This window comes from Acanthochromis polyacanthus, chromosome 14 (genome assembly GCF_021347895.1).
Source record: "Acanthochromis polyacanthus isolate Apoly-LR-REF ecotype Palm Island chromosome 14, KAUST_Apoly_ChrSc, whole genome shotgun sequence".
NCBI classification, from domain to species: Eukaryota; Metazoa; Chordata; class Actinopteri; family Pomacentridae; genus Acanthochromis; species Acanthochromis polyacanthus.
In genome coordinates this window covers 23,269,936-23,285,270 of record NC_067126.1, presented here as the reverse complement: position 1 = coordinate 23,285,270, position 15,335 = coordinate 23,269,936, and the positions used below count along the sequence as shown (strand labels likewise).

The window sequence follows — 15,335 nt, the reverse complement described above, 5'->3', positions numbered from 1 at the left end:
AGGAGCGGGAATAGCAGGATGAATCTACTATCTGTGCTCACACTCCTTCACACAACCACACACACCCTGGGGCTCTAAATCACACTCATCTGTTTGTGTTGACATATACAAGTTGTGGTATTAGAGAAGAAGACAGTGGAGGAATCATTTTAGGTCCTTGGATTTGCACACACACACACACACACACACACATATGTATGTATGTATATATATATATATATATATATATATAGTACATATTGTAAAACCATGTCCAGTGAAGAGATGGAGATGATAGATGAAGAGAAGAGAGGTGATGACATGAGGAGGTGGAATGATGAGCAGATGTCAGCAGAGGAAACAGTGGTGGAGATAATAGATGAAAGGGAAAGCAATGCAAGTTGTAAAGGATGTAAACAAAGAAATGTGAGGGTTGGTGGATGAAGGGATCCACACCTGGATGAGTAAGATCTTGTGTGACTAACACAGTCATTCTTCTTCACAGTATTCTTTCGTGAGTGAAACAAACAACCAAACAGATGACGACATATACAGTATAAGTTGCAGGCAGATTGAACAGACGACGGGCTTATCTAATCGTTCTTGTTTAATCGACAGTCGGCCCTCTGATTGGTCGATACTGCGGGACCAGGGTGCCTCCTGAGATCCAGTCATCCACTGGGATTCTCTCTCTGTCCTTCCACACTGACATGGCTGTGGCCAAAGACGGCTTCTCAGCTCGGTACAACATGACACACAAGGAAGTCAGCGAGAGTAAGTTCAAGTCAGTACTGTGACTTGTTTTGAAATAATAAACGTGAATATCGGTTATAAGCTCCTTCTGTTTTCTTGTAGCTTTCCACTGTAGTAATGCATTTGGTATGGAGTCGGGAAAGATCACAGATGACCAGATCACGGCCTCGTCCAGTTTCTTCGATGAACACTGGTTGCCACGTCAGGCCCGACTCAATTACCACGACAACGGGTGGACGCCCAATGAAGACAGCAACAGGGAGTACATACAGGTACGAGTTGGTCCTAACTTGTATTTTGGAAAGAGTACTCAGGAGTGTTCGTTCATTCAGCGTTCACTCAAACTGAACCTATTCACAGATACCTCGTTCTGTTTTACACATGCACTCAACTCACACCTGCCCTTCAAGAGGTTTGTTTCAAGAAACCCAATCCTCAGACACATAAATAATAAATGTATTCAGCAAAAAATAAGTTTACTCTGCTTAAACTAAAAACAGATCACACTCCTTCTTTAACACCATATTTTTCCTGGCGTTGACATGTCACACATAATAACTCTACCACAGATATATTTGTGTCGGTGTGTGTGTCTGTGTGTTCAGAGAGAGTGAGTGGGAGGTGTGGTGTTAAAAAGGTTTAGCAGCTAGATGGGTAAGGCATTGTTTCCTACATTATATCATGGTGCCAACTTTGTGAGCTTAGCTTGAGTTATGAGGGTGTCTGGGTGAGAGGGGAGAGGAAGGGTGAGGTTCACTCACCCCTTCAACAAAAAGGACCAGCCAGAGGTCCATTTTAGTTGGACACTTCCTGCAAACAACAGATTATCTTGTTGGTTGTCACCTTCCAATAGCTTTACACAACCAGACCACAACTTTTACCTTGCTTTTTGTTAAGGGTCAGTAAGATTTTGTGGGGGAATGGTTTGTTAGTGATCACATTTAGTGATGCAAAAAAAAAAAAAAGCGGTCCACATTTCCTCCAAAGTTCACTTTACACTGCTGATACAGCTGCCAATCGAACACAGATAAGAAAATTGATCAGTTTATTGCTATTTATTACACAGAATATTCAGTCGGTAACTTTGATTTCACTTTGATTTGCCCACAAACTAAAGCAATTTCCACATATCCTTCATTACTGTACAGTGCCAGCACTAAATACACGTTTGGAGTGTCGTCTTTATATAAATATATGAAATATACAGTTTGAGAGCTCTAATGTGCAGCTACCATGCTAGAAATAAGCAGCTGCATTGAGAGTGCACTGAGTGGTAAAATAAGCACATTAACTTACACCATTAACAGTTTTCTACCGGCATTCCTCTCTTGCATCATTTGCAGAAGCAATGCTTTTTACTATAATACATTTTTATATTTACATGATGCATCACCCGCTTTTATGTGAGCATGCTCAGTCTGAAGAAGAAAACCTGGGTAAACTACCATATTGATACTCATTATCTCTGACTGGGGTTGTAGGTTTTGTTGAGATAGGTAACATGAAGAAAGTCTGTCTTTTAACAACTTGCTTCGTAGTACCTTGAGAGAAAAACATTTTTGTATTTTTATAAGCGCTGTAAAATATCTGGTAATTAACTCGCCAACATAGCAAATACATCTGACTTTTCAAGCCAGTTTTGAGAGTTTGCATCTCTGGTTTGTCACCATCTAAACCTTTTTGACTTAAGCCCTCCAAAGCAATGCTTAGTGAACTTTTTTCAGCAGTTGCACATATTAATTATCCTTAAAAGACTTTTCTTTTCTTGGGCTACAGTTATCAATAATCACTGTGCAAAATGAAAAGCACAATTTCTAAATGAAAAAACACCTAATTTTCCATATCAGCACTATGTTTTTCTACCTTTATATCCTGTTAATCATTTTGTGAACCCTGTTGCACTCCTGGAAACCAAAGTTTATATTTTATTCTCAGTTTTCCCGATTCCGCTACACAATTCCACTGCAAAATCTAAGCTCGCCAGATTTGGAGTTGTAATGACAACCTGACATCTTCTGTCCATTTTACATTATTTGATACCTTTGATATGTTAGCAATAGCTGTACTGTGTGCACTGCATGTATAGGTATTTCTAGAAATGAGAAAACACTTCTTAGAAACAAGATAGCAGCTAGCATGTTAGCAACTAAGTGGCTTGCTGGAGAGAACAAACCTGCCTGCCTTGTTGTGACACAGTTTCTCTTCTGATCATGTAAGTGCAGTCAGCTCCTCTGCATTAGTCAGACCAGCGTCTCAATCACAGACAGTCACAGACAGATGTTGAATGGAAGCAGTAATTCAGATCTTCTCTGCAGCCATACTCTGGCCCAGACAAACACAGGAAAGGACTGTGGCCAAGAGGCTGCATAAGGCCAAGGTCCCATCAGTCTCACCCTTCCTTCCTGTCTTACCTCCTACAGCTGACAGCTCAGTCCTTCCAACAGACTCTCAAAAGTAGCTGACACAAAACAATTTGCTAAACACAAATCAATAGTTGAAAGAGTTTCCAAAATCTTTATGAATGTTTTTCCCTGATTTCCACTTTATTGTAATGAATTAATGTAATCTCCCGACCCCATTGAAAGACCCCAGATTTGAGTTTTATTGCTTGTGACGCATCAGATGTTTGCATTAATTTGGCTTCACGGTCGACTGGAAATGCAGCTTCTATTGCTCTCATGTTGTTTTTCTGCCTCTCTGTTCACCGGTGTTGTGGTCAGGTTGTTGTGTTCCACAGAGGCTCTCAGCTGTTCCCCTGCGTTAACACCTAGCAGAGAGCAAGGCCTCAACGTGTGCGTGTGTGTATGTGTGTGTGTGCGTGTGCGTGTGTGCGCATGTGCGTGCGTGTGTGTGCGTGACAGCTTCTGTCTTGACAAGCAGCTGTCATAAATGCCAACGTGCCTCTCCTTCTTGCATCTTGCACCCCGTGGTGTCTTATAACTCTGTGTGTGTGTGTGTGTGTGTGTGTGTGTGTGTGTGTGTGTGTGTGTGTGTGTGTGTGTGTGTGTGTGTGTGTGTGTGTGTGTGTGTGTGTGTGTGTGTGTGTGTGTGTGTGTGTGTGTTTGTGCGTGCCTGCACAGCTCAGGCATGCATGTTTTGCCATGCTGGCTCGAGAGCCACGTGTGTGGTTTAAATCTCTCTCTAAGGCCTCTAATGTCGCGTATGCTCTTGTTCTATTCTGTTCTTTTATATTCTCTTCTATTCTGGCTTGGTTCAGTAAGGTGTGGTGCAGATTGATGATGTGAGTGCTGGTGGCTCCGTTATTCTAACAGCTCTGTGATTGATGAGGAACCTTGCTTGGGAAGGCTCACTTAGCATCTCTCTCTCTCTCTCGCTCTCTCTCGCTCTCTCTCTCTCTCTCTCTCTCTCTCTCTCTCTCTCTCTCTCTCTCTCTGTCATTTGTTCCTCTCCTCCTTCTCTTCTTTCTTCCTCTCCCTTTTCCTCCCTTACTCCTCACCCCTCCTCCTCTCATCTGTTCCCCTCTTCGGTTCCGGACTATCGATTAGTTGTCTTGGTGGATCTTTGTCTGGCCCTACCAGTGTAGCCGTGTGCGTGTATGTGTGTGTTGGAAGTAATCTAAAACACCTGTCTCTCTGACAGATAACAAACACAGCATTTTACCTCCCCGAGTGTTTTGTACTATACCCCAGTGGGACACGGAGCACACACTCACACAGCACACACAAGTTCTGATTAATCTACAGGTTTCAGCTGCCTCTATGGAGGAAAATAAATGCGATAACCTCCAGGAGAACCTTTCTCATCTTTTGCTCTCCATCTGTTTGCCTTAAATTGATAGAGCTTAAAAAATGTGAACTAGTCATGTTAAACAGTTGCAGGTGTGCTGTGTCCCTGCTATAGAACTTTAAACTACTGTAACCAGTTAGGGCTCATGTCCTAAAAAAATTCTAAGTAGTGTTTACTAGCTAGTTTCAGGTTTCAGTGATGAAAATTGTTTCTTTAAATATTGAGCCGTACAGTACAACAGAGTAGTTCTTGCTGACAAGTGTTGCTCCTTATCACTTTTAACATCTATTCGTAAAACAGAATAATGCTTTTGTTTTGTTGTCCTTCTTCATTTCTTAAAGCTTTCCATTGTTGTTTAAATAACTGCATTGTTCTAGTTGGACTCATTTTGGGCACTGTGGAGCAAAACAAATGTGTATCTACTTGAGGGACCTTGAAATTAAGGCGTTTGAAGCCGGCATTCAGTGCACTGCTGTCCAAATGTGATGCAACACAGCCAGCAGCATGCCAGACACGTAGTGTAGCATCTACAATCAGGATGGGGAGGTGATTATAGCTATTGTATGAGAGGAAATTAAAATGAGCCCCAGGTCATTACTATCGATCTGCCAGGAGAGAGAGTAGCAGAGAGGAAAGAAACAGAGAGAAGGAGATGAGGAGGGGAGAAAAAGAGAGCAGAAGGTGAGAGATGAATGAGGATATGTTCAGGTGTGTATTTGTGTGGTTAAATTTGTATAAAGATATGAAAATATAACTCTGTCCCTACCAACAGGTGGACCTCCATACTCTGAAGGTGCTCACTGGCATCGCCACTCAAGGCGCCATTTCGAAGGAAACTCAGAAGGCTTACCATGTTACCACCTTCAAGCTGGAGGTCAGCACTAATGGAGAGGACTGGATGGTCTACAGACATGGCAAGAATCATAAGGTAGGCAAAAACACACATGGTAGCAACTGCAAAACACTCAGAGGCAACTAGAGAAACTTATCTTAGGTTGCACACATGCCTCGACGTGCATTCTCGTGGAAGAGTTAGAGAGAAATATGAGACGGAATATATGCAGCAAGAGTTGACCACAAGCCCAAAATTTAACCGGTGTCTGCAATTACAGCCGTTCCACTGCCATTCAGTTGGTTTCATTTAAGCGTTTATGACCGAGCCAGAACCAGCGCACGTCTCCAAGCTCCAAGTGATATCTTACATCATTGTATGCAACTGCATTTACACCGCACACTCTGCTTTTCACATCCCATCTGGTTTCTGTTACTGTCTGGTCAGAGTTCTGCCTATAATGTTGACCTGATTGGGTCGGTTTCTAAGCGGTTTCTCTCCAAGGTGTAAAGGCATGATATGTCATCGGTGAGTATGCAGCAGCGTGGGGGGTGCCAGGTAGAAATGAAGCAGACAGTGCGGAGAGTCTTAATGGTTGGAACTGCAATTAGAGTGGAAGAGCATTCCAGCGGTTGCGGCGGGTTTTTCCATCGCAGCCGTTCTCCCCCTGCTAGTGGTCACACATGTTTGTCCTGCGGTCTAACGCCACGTCTAGCTTTGTGCTGTAAACTCCTATTCCTTTATGAACACTAATGCACACGCTCACAGATGCATGCATTTTGCTCAGAGGGGGAAACGGGAGATCCAGTCTAACCATCTGGGGTTCCTTTGTGGACTGCAGATCCCATAAGGCTTACAGCAAAAGCTGACTCCCAGAGAAGTGATGGATGGATAAAACAGCACAGAAAATAAAAATAAATTGAAGGTTGATGGAGGAAAGAGGCAGGGGAAGTAAGTGTAAGGCAAGCTTTTTCGATCATGTGTTCCGCTATTAAGCTTAGTCGACAGTTATTTTCCAGAGAATTCAATTGCTATACTATGCAGGAATACATTTGCAGGAAAAAAACTGCATGTTTTTCCACAATAAATGAACATTCAGGAATGTTACTATGGTTTAAAGAAAAGAAAAAAACTGAACCGGTCAGTCACTATGACATCCGTTCAGTATTGTCAGTCACATAGCAACTACAGCCCAGTTTAATGGCACACTGGCAACAGGCTTAGAAACAATAAAAATCCAATATGCAAAACAGATTAATGACAATGTTTTGAGGTTAGCTGTTGGTGTCACCACCCATAATCCCTCTTGATTCCCCCATAACCCTGGAAAGCCGCTTCGAGCTGAATACCAAGAGACTCATAGATAGAGTGTGTGCATATGAATGTGTGTGTTTGGGGAGGAGGAGTCTAGAATAAATCAGCTGCAGCTTCTGGTAGAATACATACACACACACGTAGACAAGCCAAACGGCAAGGGTCTTTTGAGCTGTTTGGACCCCTGGTGAGTCAGTCTGCGCAGTAATCTCATGGTTCAGCTCAGGGTCGTCAATCACCCTACTTAATCCACTACTGTACATCATCATCGTCTCATTGGTTCATTATGGATAGTAACTAGATATATGAATCTACTGCATGCATACACACAGGGTGGTCTCCACTTTATGGCTTTTTGTTATCGCTAGAGGAAAAGATGAATGAAATACAGTGAAGTCAAAGCAGAGAGAAGGTAGAAAAGACGCCATGTGTGATGGTTATTTATCTGATGATGAAATGATGGTGTCAGCATCTTGGTCCCTTCTCAGCTGGCCAGTCAGCATCGACCTTTCCGTGCTGTGTCTCTCATCTTCCAGAGTGTAAGTGTGAGTGTGTGTTTTATGCTGGAAAGATGTATAGATCACTCAAAAGCAGTGGCCAAGATTTTTTGGCGGAGTGTTTTATACTGTAGTTTGAATGTGTAAAATGCTGCGTCTGCATTCGTGGGATAACTCAAGGAAATTGTTTTTTATAATTGAGAGCAGATCCTGGATCAGTTCATGCAGCGAACAGTGATTAAGCATGTCATATTTTTCTTTTTGTCTTGACATAAATTTACGTGAAAGTTTTATAGCAACTCTGCTATATTCTTACTTTTGTGTAGTCGCCACTTTATACAACTCAGTCTGTCACCAAACTGTGTTCATAGCTACACTGGTCCACAGCAAATTAACACATTAGTTTTACCATAAAGGCTGTAAAATTGTAAGATGCCAATGTATTTTTTGGCCTAGTTTTGATTATTTTCTATTGGCCTGTTAATGTCACTTAACTCATTATATGTAAGAAGAGCAACAACTTTCATTACCAACAGGATTTTCAGCCAGAATGCACACGTTTGGATCCCATCTAATCTGTGTTTTGTCACATTTTCCCTCACTGTTTACTTTTGTTCTCACTTGCTGTTGTTCTCAGTTGTTTTTTTCTTTTGTTTATTCTTCAAAATTACTTTTTCAAGCCTAGGCCCAAAAATTGCTTGACCACATTTAACAAACCATCATGGTTTGGGTGCAAATGTTTTTCTGTCACTATTTTCTTTATTTACACACACACAAAAATCCTTGGTTAACTTTCGATACCAAAACTACCAGGTAGGTTCAGAAAAGATCATTATTTGGCTCAAGGCACACCTGTGCAAATGTCTGGTTGTTTTCTACAAGTCCTGCCTCAAGAATGGCCCCTAAAAAACTGTGCGCGTCTTAAAATTTTACAACCATTTTTGTGAAAATAATATGCTTGTGCTGTGGACCAGCGCAGCTATTACACATACTTTTGTGACAGTGGGCTGCTTTTTACTCATGCCGGGAATATACAGAGGTCAGCTGACCCCCTTATGTTAACTGTTTGAACCTGCGCTGAACTGTACGTCTATCCATCCATCTCTTTCTTGACATTTTCATTCACTCACCCCTTCACTCGTTCCCTTAAAAAAATCTCTTCATCCATCAATTTCTCTCTCCCTGTCGACTCATTCGCTCTCGTCACATCTTCATTCACCCTCTTCTTCCTCTCTTGCACTCTTTTACATTTTTTCTCTCTTCCCTCCCTCGACACTCCATCATTTGTTCTGCTTCCCCCCGTATGTCTCTGAGAAAGTCATCATGAAATAGACAGGCACGTTTATCCTGCTTAAACAAATGACTTTCTTTACTTAGCTACAGTGATGCTCCAGTGAGTGTGTGTGTGTGTGTGTGTATGTGCGTGTTAATCTGGAAGAATTATTGAATTAGTGTTTTATGAGCAAGAGGCATTAAAGGAGGACAGGAATTAATGGAAGCCACATGGAAAGAAAAAAGAAAGGTATGAGTACGGCATAGTGGATGTTCTCCTGGTAAGACAAAGTAATGCACAAAATAATGCTGCATGTACATGAGAGTGAAGGCGTACAAATAAAGCACATGCATGTGGATAGATTTATGTTTACAACACCTTATCTTAACATTTGTCACAGATGAGTTGCTCTTAATAAAACAGCCACTCTGCACACACACAGACACACACTCTGGTTTTAAACATCTGGGAGCCAGCCCACAGGGGCGGCGCTGCTGTCACACAGCATCACGATGATTTGTGTGATCTGTAATGTATTTGATAATGTCATTAAAGGCCTGTCGTGAACCAGATGGCACATATGGAATAGACGTTAACTAGCAAAAACTTTTCAGACGGGAGGAGAAAGTAATATTCATCCATAATGTTTTCCAACATTGTCCTGACAGATACTACCAGAGTAACAGGGGAGCGAAACAGACATATGGGCAAAGTATAAGACACCCATGTGAACCTAAATTCTGTCTCCTCTAATCCATACATGAATCTGTATTCTTCTGTTCCTGTCTTTACTCCTGGAGCAGTCATTTATCTTATATTCCCATTTGATTAACAGGTCAATATCTGATCATTTGACTGCTCTTGGGAACTTGCAATACACAGAAGGATAAAAAAAATATGATACTGTCTGTAGAACTTCAACTATCTAGTGAGTCAGAACACAAAATTGCCTATCTGAGGTTGAGAAATGATTTCTCGGTTTAAGTCTTGAAGACCTTCTGCAGATAGGTACATTTAAGTTTGACGTGATATAAATGTTGTTACGTACTCCTCCTGAATTGCTGCAGGCAGAGCTGTCTGTGACCATTACAACGATGGACCACGGCCAAGACCAAAACCTCCTATTCCCACTTTAATCTGTGGGAGGGAGGATGGATGGAGAGCGATGGATGGAGGAGGGAGACGTGGGTGGAATGAGAGAGAGAGAGAGAGAGAGAGAGAGAGAGAGAGAGAGAGAGAGAGAGAGAGAGAGAGAGAGAGAGAGAGAGAGAGAGAGAGAGAGAGAGAGAGAGAGAGAGAGAGAGAGAGAGAGAGAGAGAGAGAGAGAGAGAGAGAGAGAGAGAGAGGCATCGTGATGGGAGGAACATTTCGAAAAAGTTGGGGGAAAAAATTAGCAAAGAAAGAAAAAGAAACAAGCTATAGGTTAAGTAGTCAAGCATCGAACTGATAGAGTGAGGAGGAACTGAGCGGTGCAGAGGGAGGAAGAGAGGTGGAAACCAGAGGGAGGGAAGGGAGGTTTATAGGGGAACAAGTGAGTGAAAGAAAGAGGCAGAAGGGGGGGAAAGAAGTGTTCTTCGGGGAATCGCAGAGCAAAAGAAAGAGGGATGGATGGATGAACAGAGGCAAGGAGGAGAGGGGGAATAATGAGAATAGCAGACAAGGGTGTTGACCACGAATCCCTCTGGGTAGATCAGAGGTCTCAGCAACACAGCCTGGAAGGATGTCGGGAGAGGGAAAGAAAATAAAACGACAGAGTAGAGGGAGGAAGGCTGAGAGGTGAGAGAAAGGCAGGAGGGAGGGTGAGGTCAAAGGAGAGAGGCAGAAAAGAGTTTGTGACAAATGAAAAAAGAAAATCTGGGAGGAAAAGAGAAAAGGGACAAACGGGGATATTATAAAGGTGCCATGTGCCATTTGGTCTGTGAGATTTGTGTATTGTACACACACACACACACACACACACACACACACACACACACACACACACACACACACACACACACACACACACACACACACACACACTCGGATTCAGCTGTCAAAGACAGGTTACCTTCCTGCAGTCTGTGAGTGTGTGTGTGCTCGTCCTTATCTGATGAAATAAGAGGAGATGGGGGGGCGCTTTATTATTTTATAACTCGATGCACACACATTCACACAAAACACGCTCAGCACGGACATTTGAATAATTCAGCACGTCTGCGCTGGTCCTCTCTGGCTGACTGACTGTGGCCCTGCAGGCTTACGACACGACCACACACACACACACACACACACACACACACACACACCTGTTCTTTACTTTCCCATGAGGTGAGCATATTCATTTGTCATTCTCCTTTCCGGTAGTTATACGCTAGATTGGATTTGTTGCCTTTTGCCTGCAAACAAGAATCAGCTACCTTGCAGTCCATTGTTATTTAGCAGGGCTGGTGTGTGTAAACGAAAGCAGAAATGGTGTCCGCCTCATGTCTGTCGCCTTCGCTTTACGCGGACACTAAAACACCATTCGAACTTTCTTATAGGGTTTTGTTAGGCAGCGTTTCTGTTTGTTTTTGTAGGTCTAAATGTGTTTGTGTGTGAGAGAGCAAGCTGGAGACAGAGCGAGGGTGAAGAGTGTTCACCCTACACCTTTCCTGGTGTCAGCTTCCCTTGTCTCCTAACATTGGTGGACCATTAACAATCGCAGACAGGCTCACAAACACACACGTACACACACACACACACACACACACACACACACACACACACACACACACACACACACACACACACACACACACACACACACACACACACACACACTTAATAACCTGAGCTGGGTTGCAGGTGTAGTCCATTAGCTGATTGTTATTGAAGCCTTTTAGACAGACTGTTAACAGTGAATTTAGGAGTTTAAGACCTCAGGGATGCTGCATATCCCCTTACACCTGCTCTCTGTGGATTCTCACTGCCGAGCCACAACCTGGGAGCTGTTACAGGAAGAATATGTTTGTTAATAAGTGTGCACAGACCTTTGGTTAAGACCTTTGGTTAAATCTCCTATTACTTGTGATGTGATGTTTTATTCTTTATCTCTGTAAACTCACAGGCTGGTCAGTGTGAGATGTCATAATTGATGCCTGCCCACAAAGGAGGAAAGATAAGAATCTACTAATCAAGAGGGGCAACCCCGAGTTCAAATAGGTTTACATTCCTCTACATGGCTGTTTTTTAACCTTTTGAACTCTAAAACCCTCCGGCATTATACCATTAATCAGAGCAAAAAATTGTAAGAACAGAGAGAATTATCAGACACTTGTTACAACTTTCCAACAGTCCTTGGACTAATCTTGTGTTTCTTGGGAAAATGCAACCAAATCTAAGCTTAAAATTATTCTTGCCAAAAAAATCAACCATTTGCACTAACCAGATTCTATGGAAAACCTAGATTTCTGTGCTCCCTTGTGCAACCAGTAAGCCATCAATGACTCAGCTGCGACCAACGGTTAAGCAACAAAATATCAGCAACTTTTCAGCTGGACTGGGCTAAACTGCAGGCTGCAAGTAAGGAAACATGTATGGTATGTAAAGTTACCATTGTTTCCAATAATCGTAACACCTGTGAGCTTTTCAAAGAAAAATGTGCAGTTGATTTCAGCTTAGTTTCTTTTATGATTACTGAGATATATAACTTTGTTTTACTGCATAATTGGCATTTTCTGGAGTTCTGCTTCCAGCCATGGTTGTGCTGTTTCCATAGAGGTGCATGATGTCATATTGCAGTGAAAATGAGTCCATAGTGAGTAAAAATGTGACAGGAGGATAACCAGCCAGAAACCGCTCAGGGATCAGAGGGTTAGCAAATAATAAGTTATTCCAACTACATCTGCTTTAAGTCTCTTAACTTGCCCCATGCATTCTCATCTCAGACCGGTCTCTTAAATACTGATACTATTTAAATACTGATACATTTAAGAGACAGGTCTGAGGAATGACACTGAAAGGATTTGCATTTATTTAGGTTACTGTAAAACAACAGCTGTAACAGTGGAAGGCAGGCAGCAGCTTGAGCTGAAAGTCAAGTTTTTGTGTTTGATGACCCTCAGCTAAGTTGCAAATTGAGAAATAAGACACGAGATTCATGTCAAAGGAGGGCATGTGTTTGGCTCTCAGAAGCCTGCAACACGCTCTCATACACGCACAAACACTCATTTGCAAATGTCAAGAGCTGCTAAAGGACAGCAACAAGGTTAGACTTTGACACAAACACTATCACACAAACAACTCATACAGTATGTACACTCTTATGTGCGCATACATAAAAGTGTGTGTGTGTGTGTGTGTGTGTGTGTGTGTGTGTGTGTGTGTGTGTGTGTGTGTGTGTGTGTGTGTGTGTGCTGGAGAAATGTTTCAGTGTGCACCAGGGGAAATCAGAAAGCACCCGCCAGCCCCCAACTCCTAAGAGTGAGACTTCATAATTACACTTTTACACGCCAACGCACACTAACACACACACACACACACTTGTAATTACAGTCTGCTACCACAATCCCATTAAGCCTTTTGGGGCCTTTAGGCATTTTTCCATCATTTAGCTGGTCACACTTTCTGGTATGAAGGCCTTTGTAAGGGCACAAGTTCAGTGGGGCTGGCTTTGTGTTGTTCACCCAGTGGGTCGTGGGTTCAATTCCCAGCTGGCCCAGCAGCCTGCCTCTGCTCCTGCAAGTCAGAAACTACCCTCATCCATATTTTGTCACCCCTGACGGTTCTTGCAGTTTAATGGATTGAGAACAGGAAGAAAATTTACACACCAATACATTTACACACACACCTAAAACAAGGCAAACATCTATAAATGCGTATCCAACCAAGTAATTGCAAGGCCTTTGGCTCTGTTGAATAAGGCTTACCGCTCTCTGTAATAAACACACCACATCGTGTTTTCAGCGCTAATGTAACATAATAGAAAGAGTGTAAGAGACTCAGAGGCAAAAGCAGACAGAGAGGAGGAGAGACAGTGAAATGAGAGGGAAAATAGCGGGAGCCCAGCTGTGTTTTCCTGTGGAGAGCCTACAGAGCTGACTGTTGGAGAGAGATAGAGAGAGACATGACACTGTCAGATAGACAGAGATATAAAGTCTTGATGTCAAGAGACAAAAAGATGGCTTCTGGCCATGTGCGCTTCCATTCAATTTCCTTTTATCTGTATTTGTGTGTGTTTTCAGAGGAAATCATTTTGTGTGTGCGTTGTGAGCGCACATAGTGGGGAGCGTAGGAGATCGGAGGGCACCGTGTGAGGATGGAAAGACGGTCTGTGTGCTTCTGTGAGGCGGTTGTCTGGTAGCAGTGAATATCTTGTGTGTGTTTGTGCATTGAGGGGTGACAGCACTCTTCACTGTGCGTGAAGGAGTAAAGATGTTTTCCTGTGTGCGTTTCTGTGTGTGTGTGTGGTTGAGTCAAGAGGACGTGAGAGAGGATGCTCTCCCACATACTTACACCCTTGATTTATTTCACACTGCATGCCCTCAGACTGTGTGTGTGTGTGTGAGTGTGTAAGTAAACCTTTGCACTCATTCCTTCCTTTGTGGACAGACAATATGTTCTTCTTGTGCATTTACTGCACATATTTAATGTCACAGAGGAGAAACATTGGTCTGTTGCCATTTGAACTTGTGTTAAATTATGTTGTCTAAAACAATAAGGGACCGAGCCATGTGAGCCTCCATCACTTGTGTTTTTATGTGAATGCATTCTGACCCCATCTTTATACTTAACTCACAGACATGAGACTGATGCTGATGTGATTATGTCACACATAAGAAAGCAAACAACTGGATTCCTCAAAATGTTGAACCTTAAGGGTCATATTCTTTCCACATGTCCTCAGTGGAATCCAGACATGCAGATGACTTAGGTTTCACTGACAAGGTCTTGAAATATCAGCTGGGGGGGGAAAAATGCTAATGCATTGAAGGTGAGCACTTCTATTTTTATCTATTTCTATTGGGCATTAGTAAGCAACTATGCAAAATGCTGAGCTAAAGCATATCATAAGCTGTCGTCTAAATACATGCGTGCTTAATGCTGACAATGTGATGTTTAGGAGGTATAGTGTGTATCTATATGTGTGTGTAACTTAAACACATATCTGAATTCAGCTTAGTCCAGTTTCATTTATACAGCACTAATTCAAGCATTAATCATCTTAAGGCACTTCACATTATAAAATGAAGACAATTATTTTATAGCGACAAACCCAACAAGATTCCTTTTGAGAAAGCTTTTTGGCAGCAGAGAGAAGAAAAAAAAACTCCCCTTCAACAAGAAGAAACCTCCAGTAGAACCAGGCCCATGGGGGTGGACATCTGCCCCTACCAGTTGGGGTGAGGTTCAAGGGAAGAGAGAAAAAGATGCAGAGAGAAGCAACACATAAGAGAACAATACACAGTGGGGAGGTAGGTGAGGTGATTAGCTGCAGATCAGAAGTGTAGCTCCACAGCCAAATACCTGCAGAGAGGACAAAACACAAACAACGGGAGAGAGAGGACACAAAGTTAATGACAGGCAATGGTGCCATATATAACTATGTATGGAGCGAGATAAAGGAGACGTACTCAGTGCATCATGGGAAGTCCCTCAGCAGTCTAGACCTATAGCAGCATGACTAAGTAGATGGTTCAGGGTCACCTGAGGCAGCCACGACTATAAGCTTTATTAAAAGGAAAGTTTTAAGCCTAAGCTTAAAAGTAGAGAGGAAGTCAAACTCCTGAGCCCAAACTGGGAGCTGATTTCATAGCTGAAGGGGCCTGATAGCTGAAGGCTCAATCTACTTTTGGAAACTGGAGGAACCACAAGTAGATCTGCACTCTGAGAGCAAAGTGCTCTATGGGGAAAATATGGGGCAATAAGGTCCCAGAGACAGAATGAAGTTCAAATCAATGTGTGCAGCAAATTTCAGGGC

At 42.6% G+C, this 15,335-nt stretch overlaps 1 protein-coding gene across 1 annotated transcript in view; it reads left to right on the top strand.

Annotated features, from left to right (window-relative positions):
* Positions 1-15,335, top strand: part of LOC110958203 (neuropilin-2-like) — a 99,721-nt gene that overhangs the window by 36,540 nt on the left and 47,846 nt on the right. The window contains exons 5-7 of the mRNA XM_022204622.2: positions 598-753; positions 835-1,004; positions 5,252-5,407. Of these exons, the coding sequence (XP_022060314.1) occupies positions 598-753; positions 835-1,004; positions 5,252-5,407 (482 nt within the window). The remainder of the gene's footprint in view (positions 1-597; positions 754-834; positions 1,005-5,251; positions 5,408-15,335) is intronic.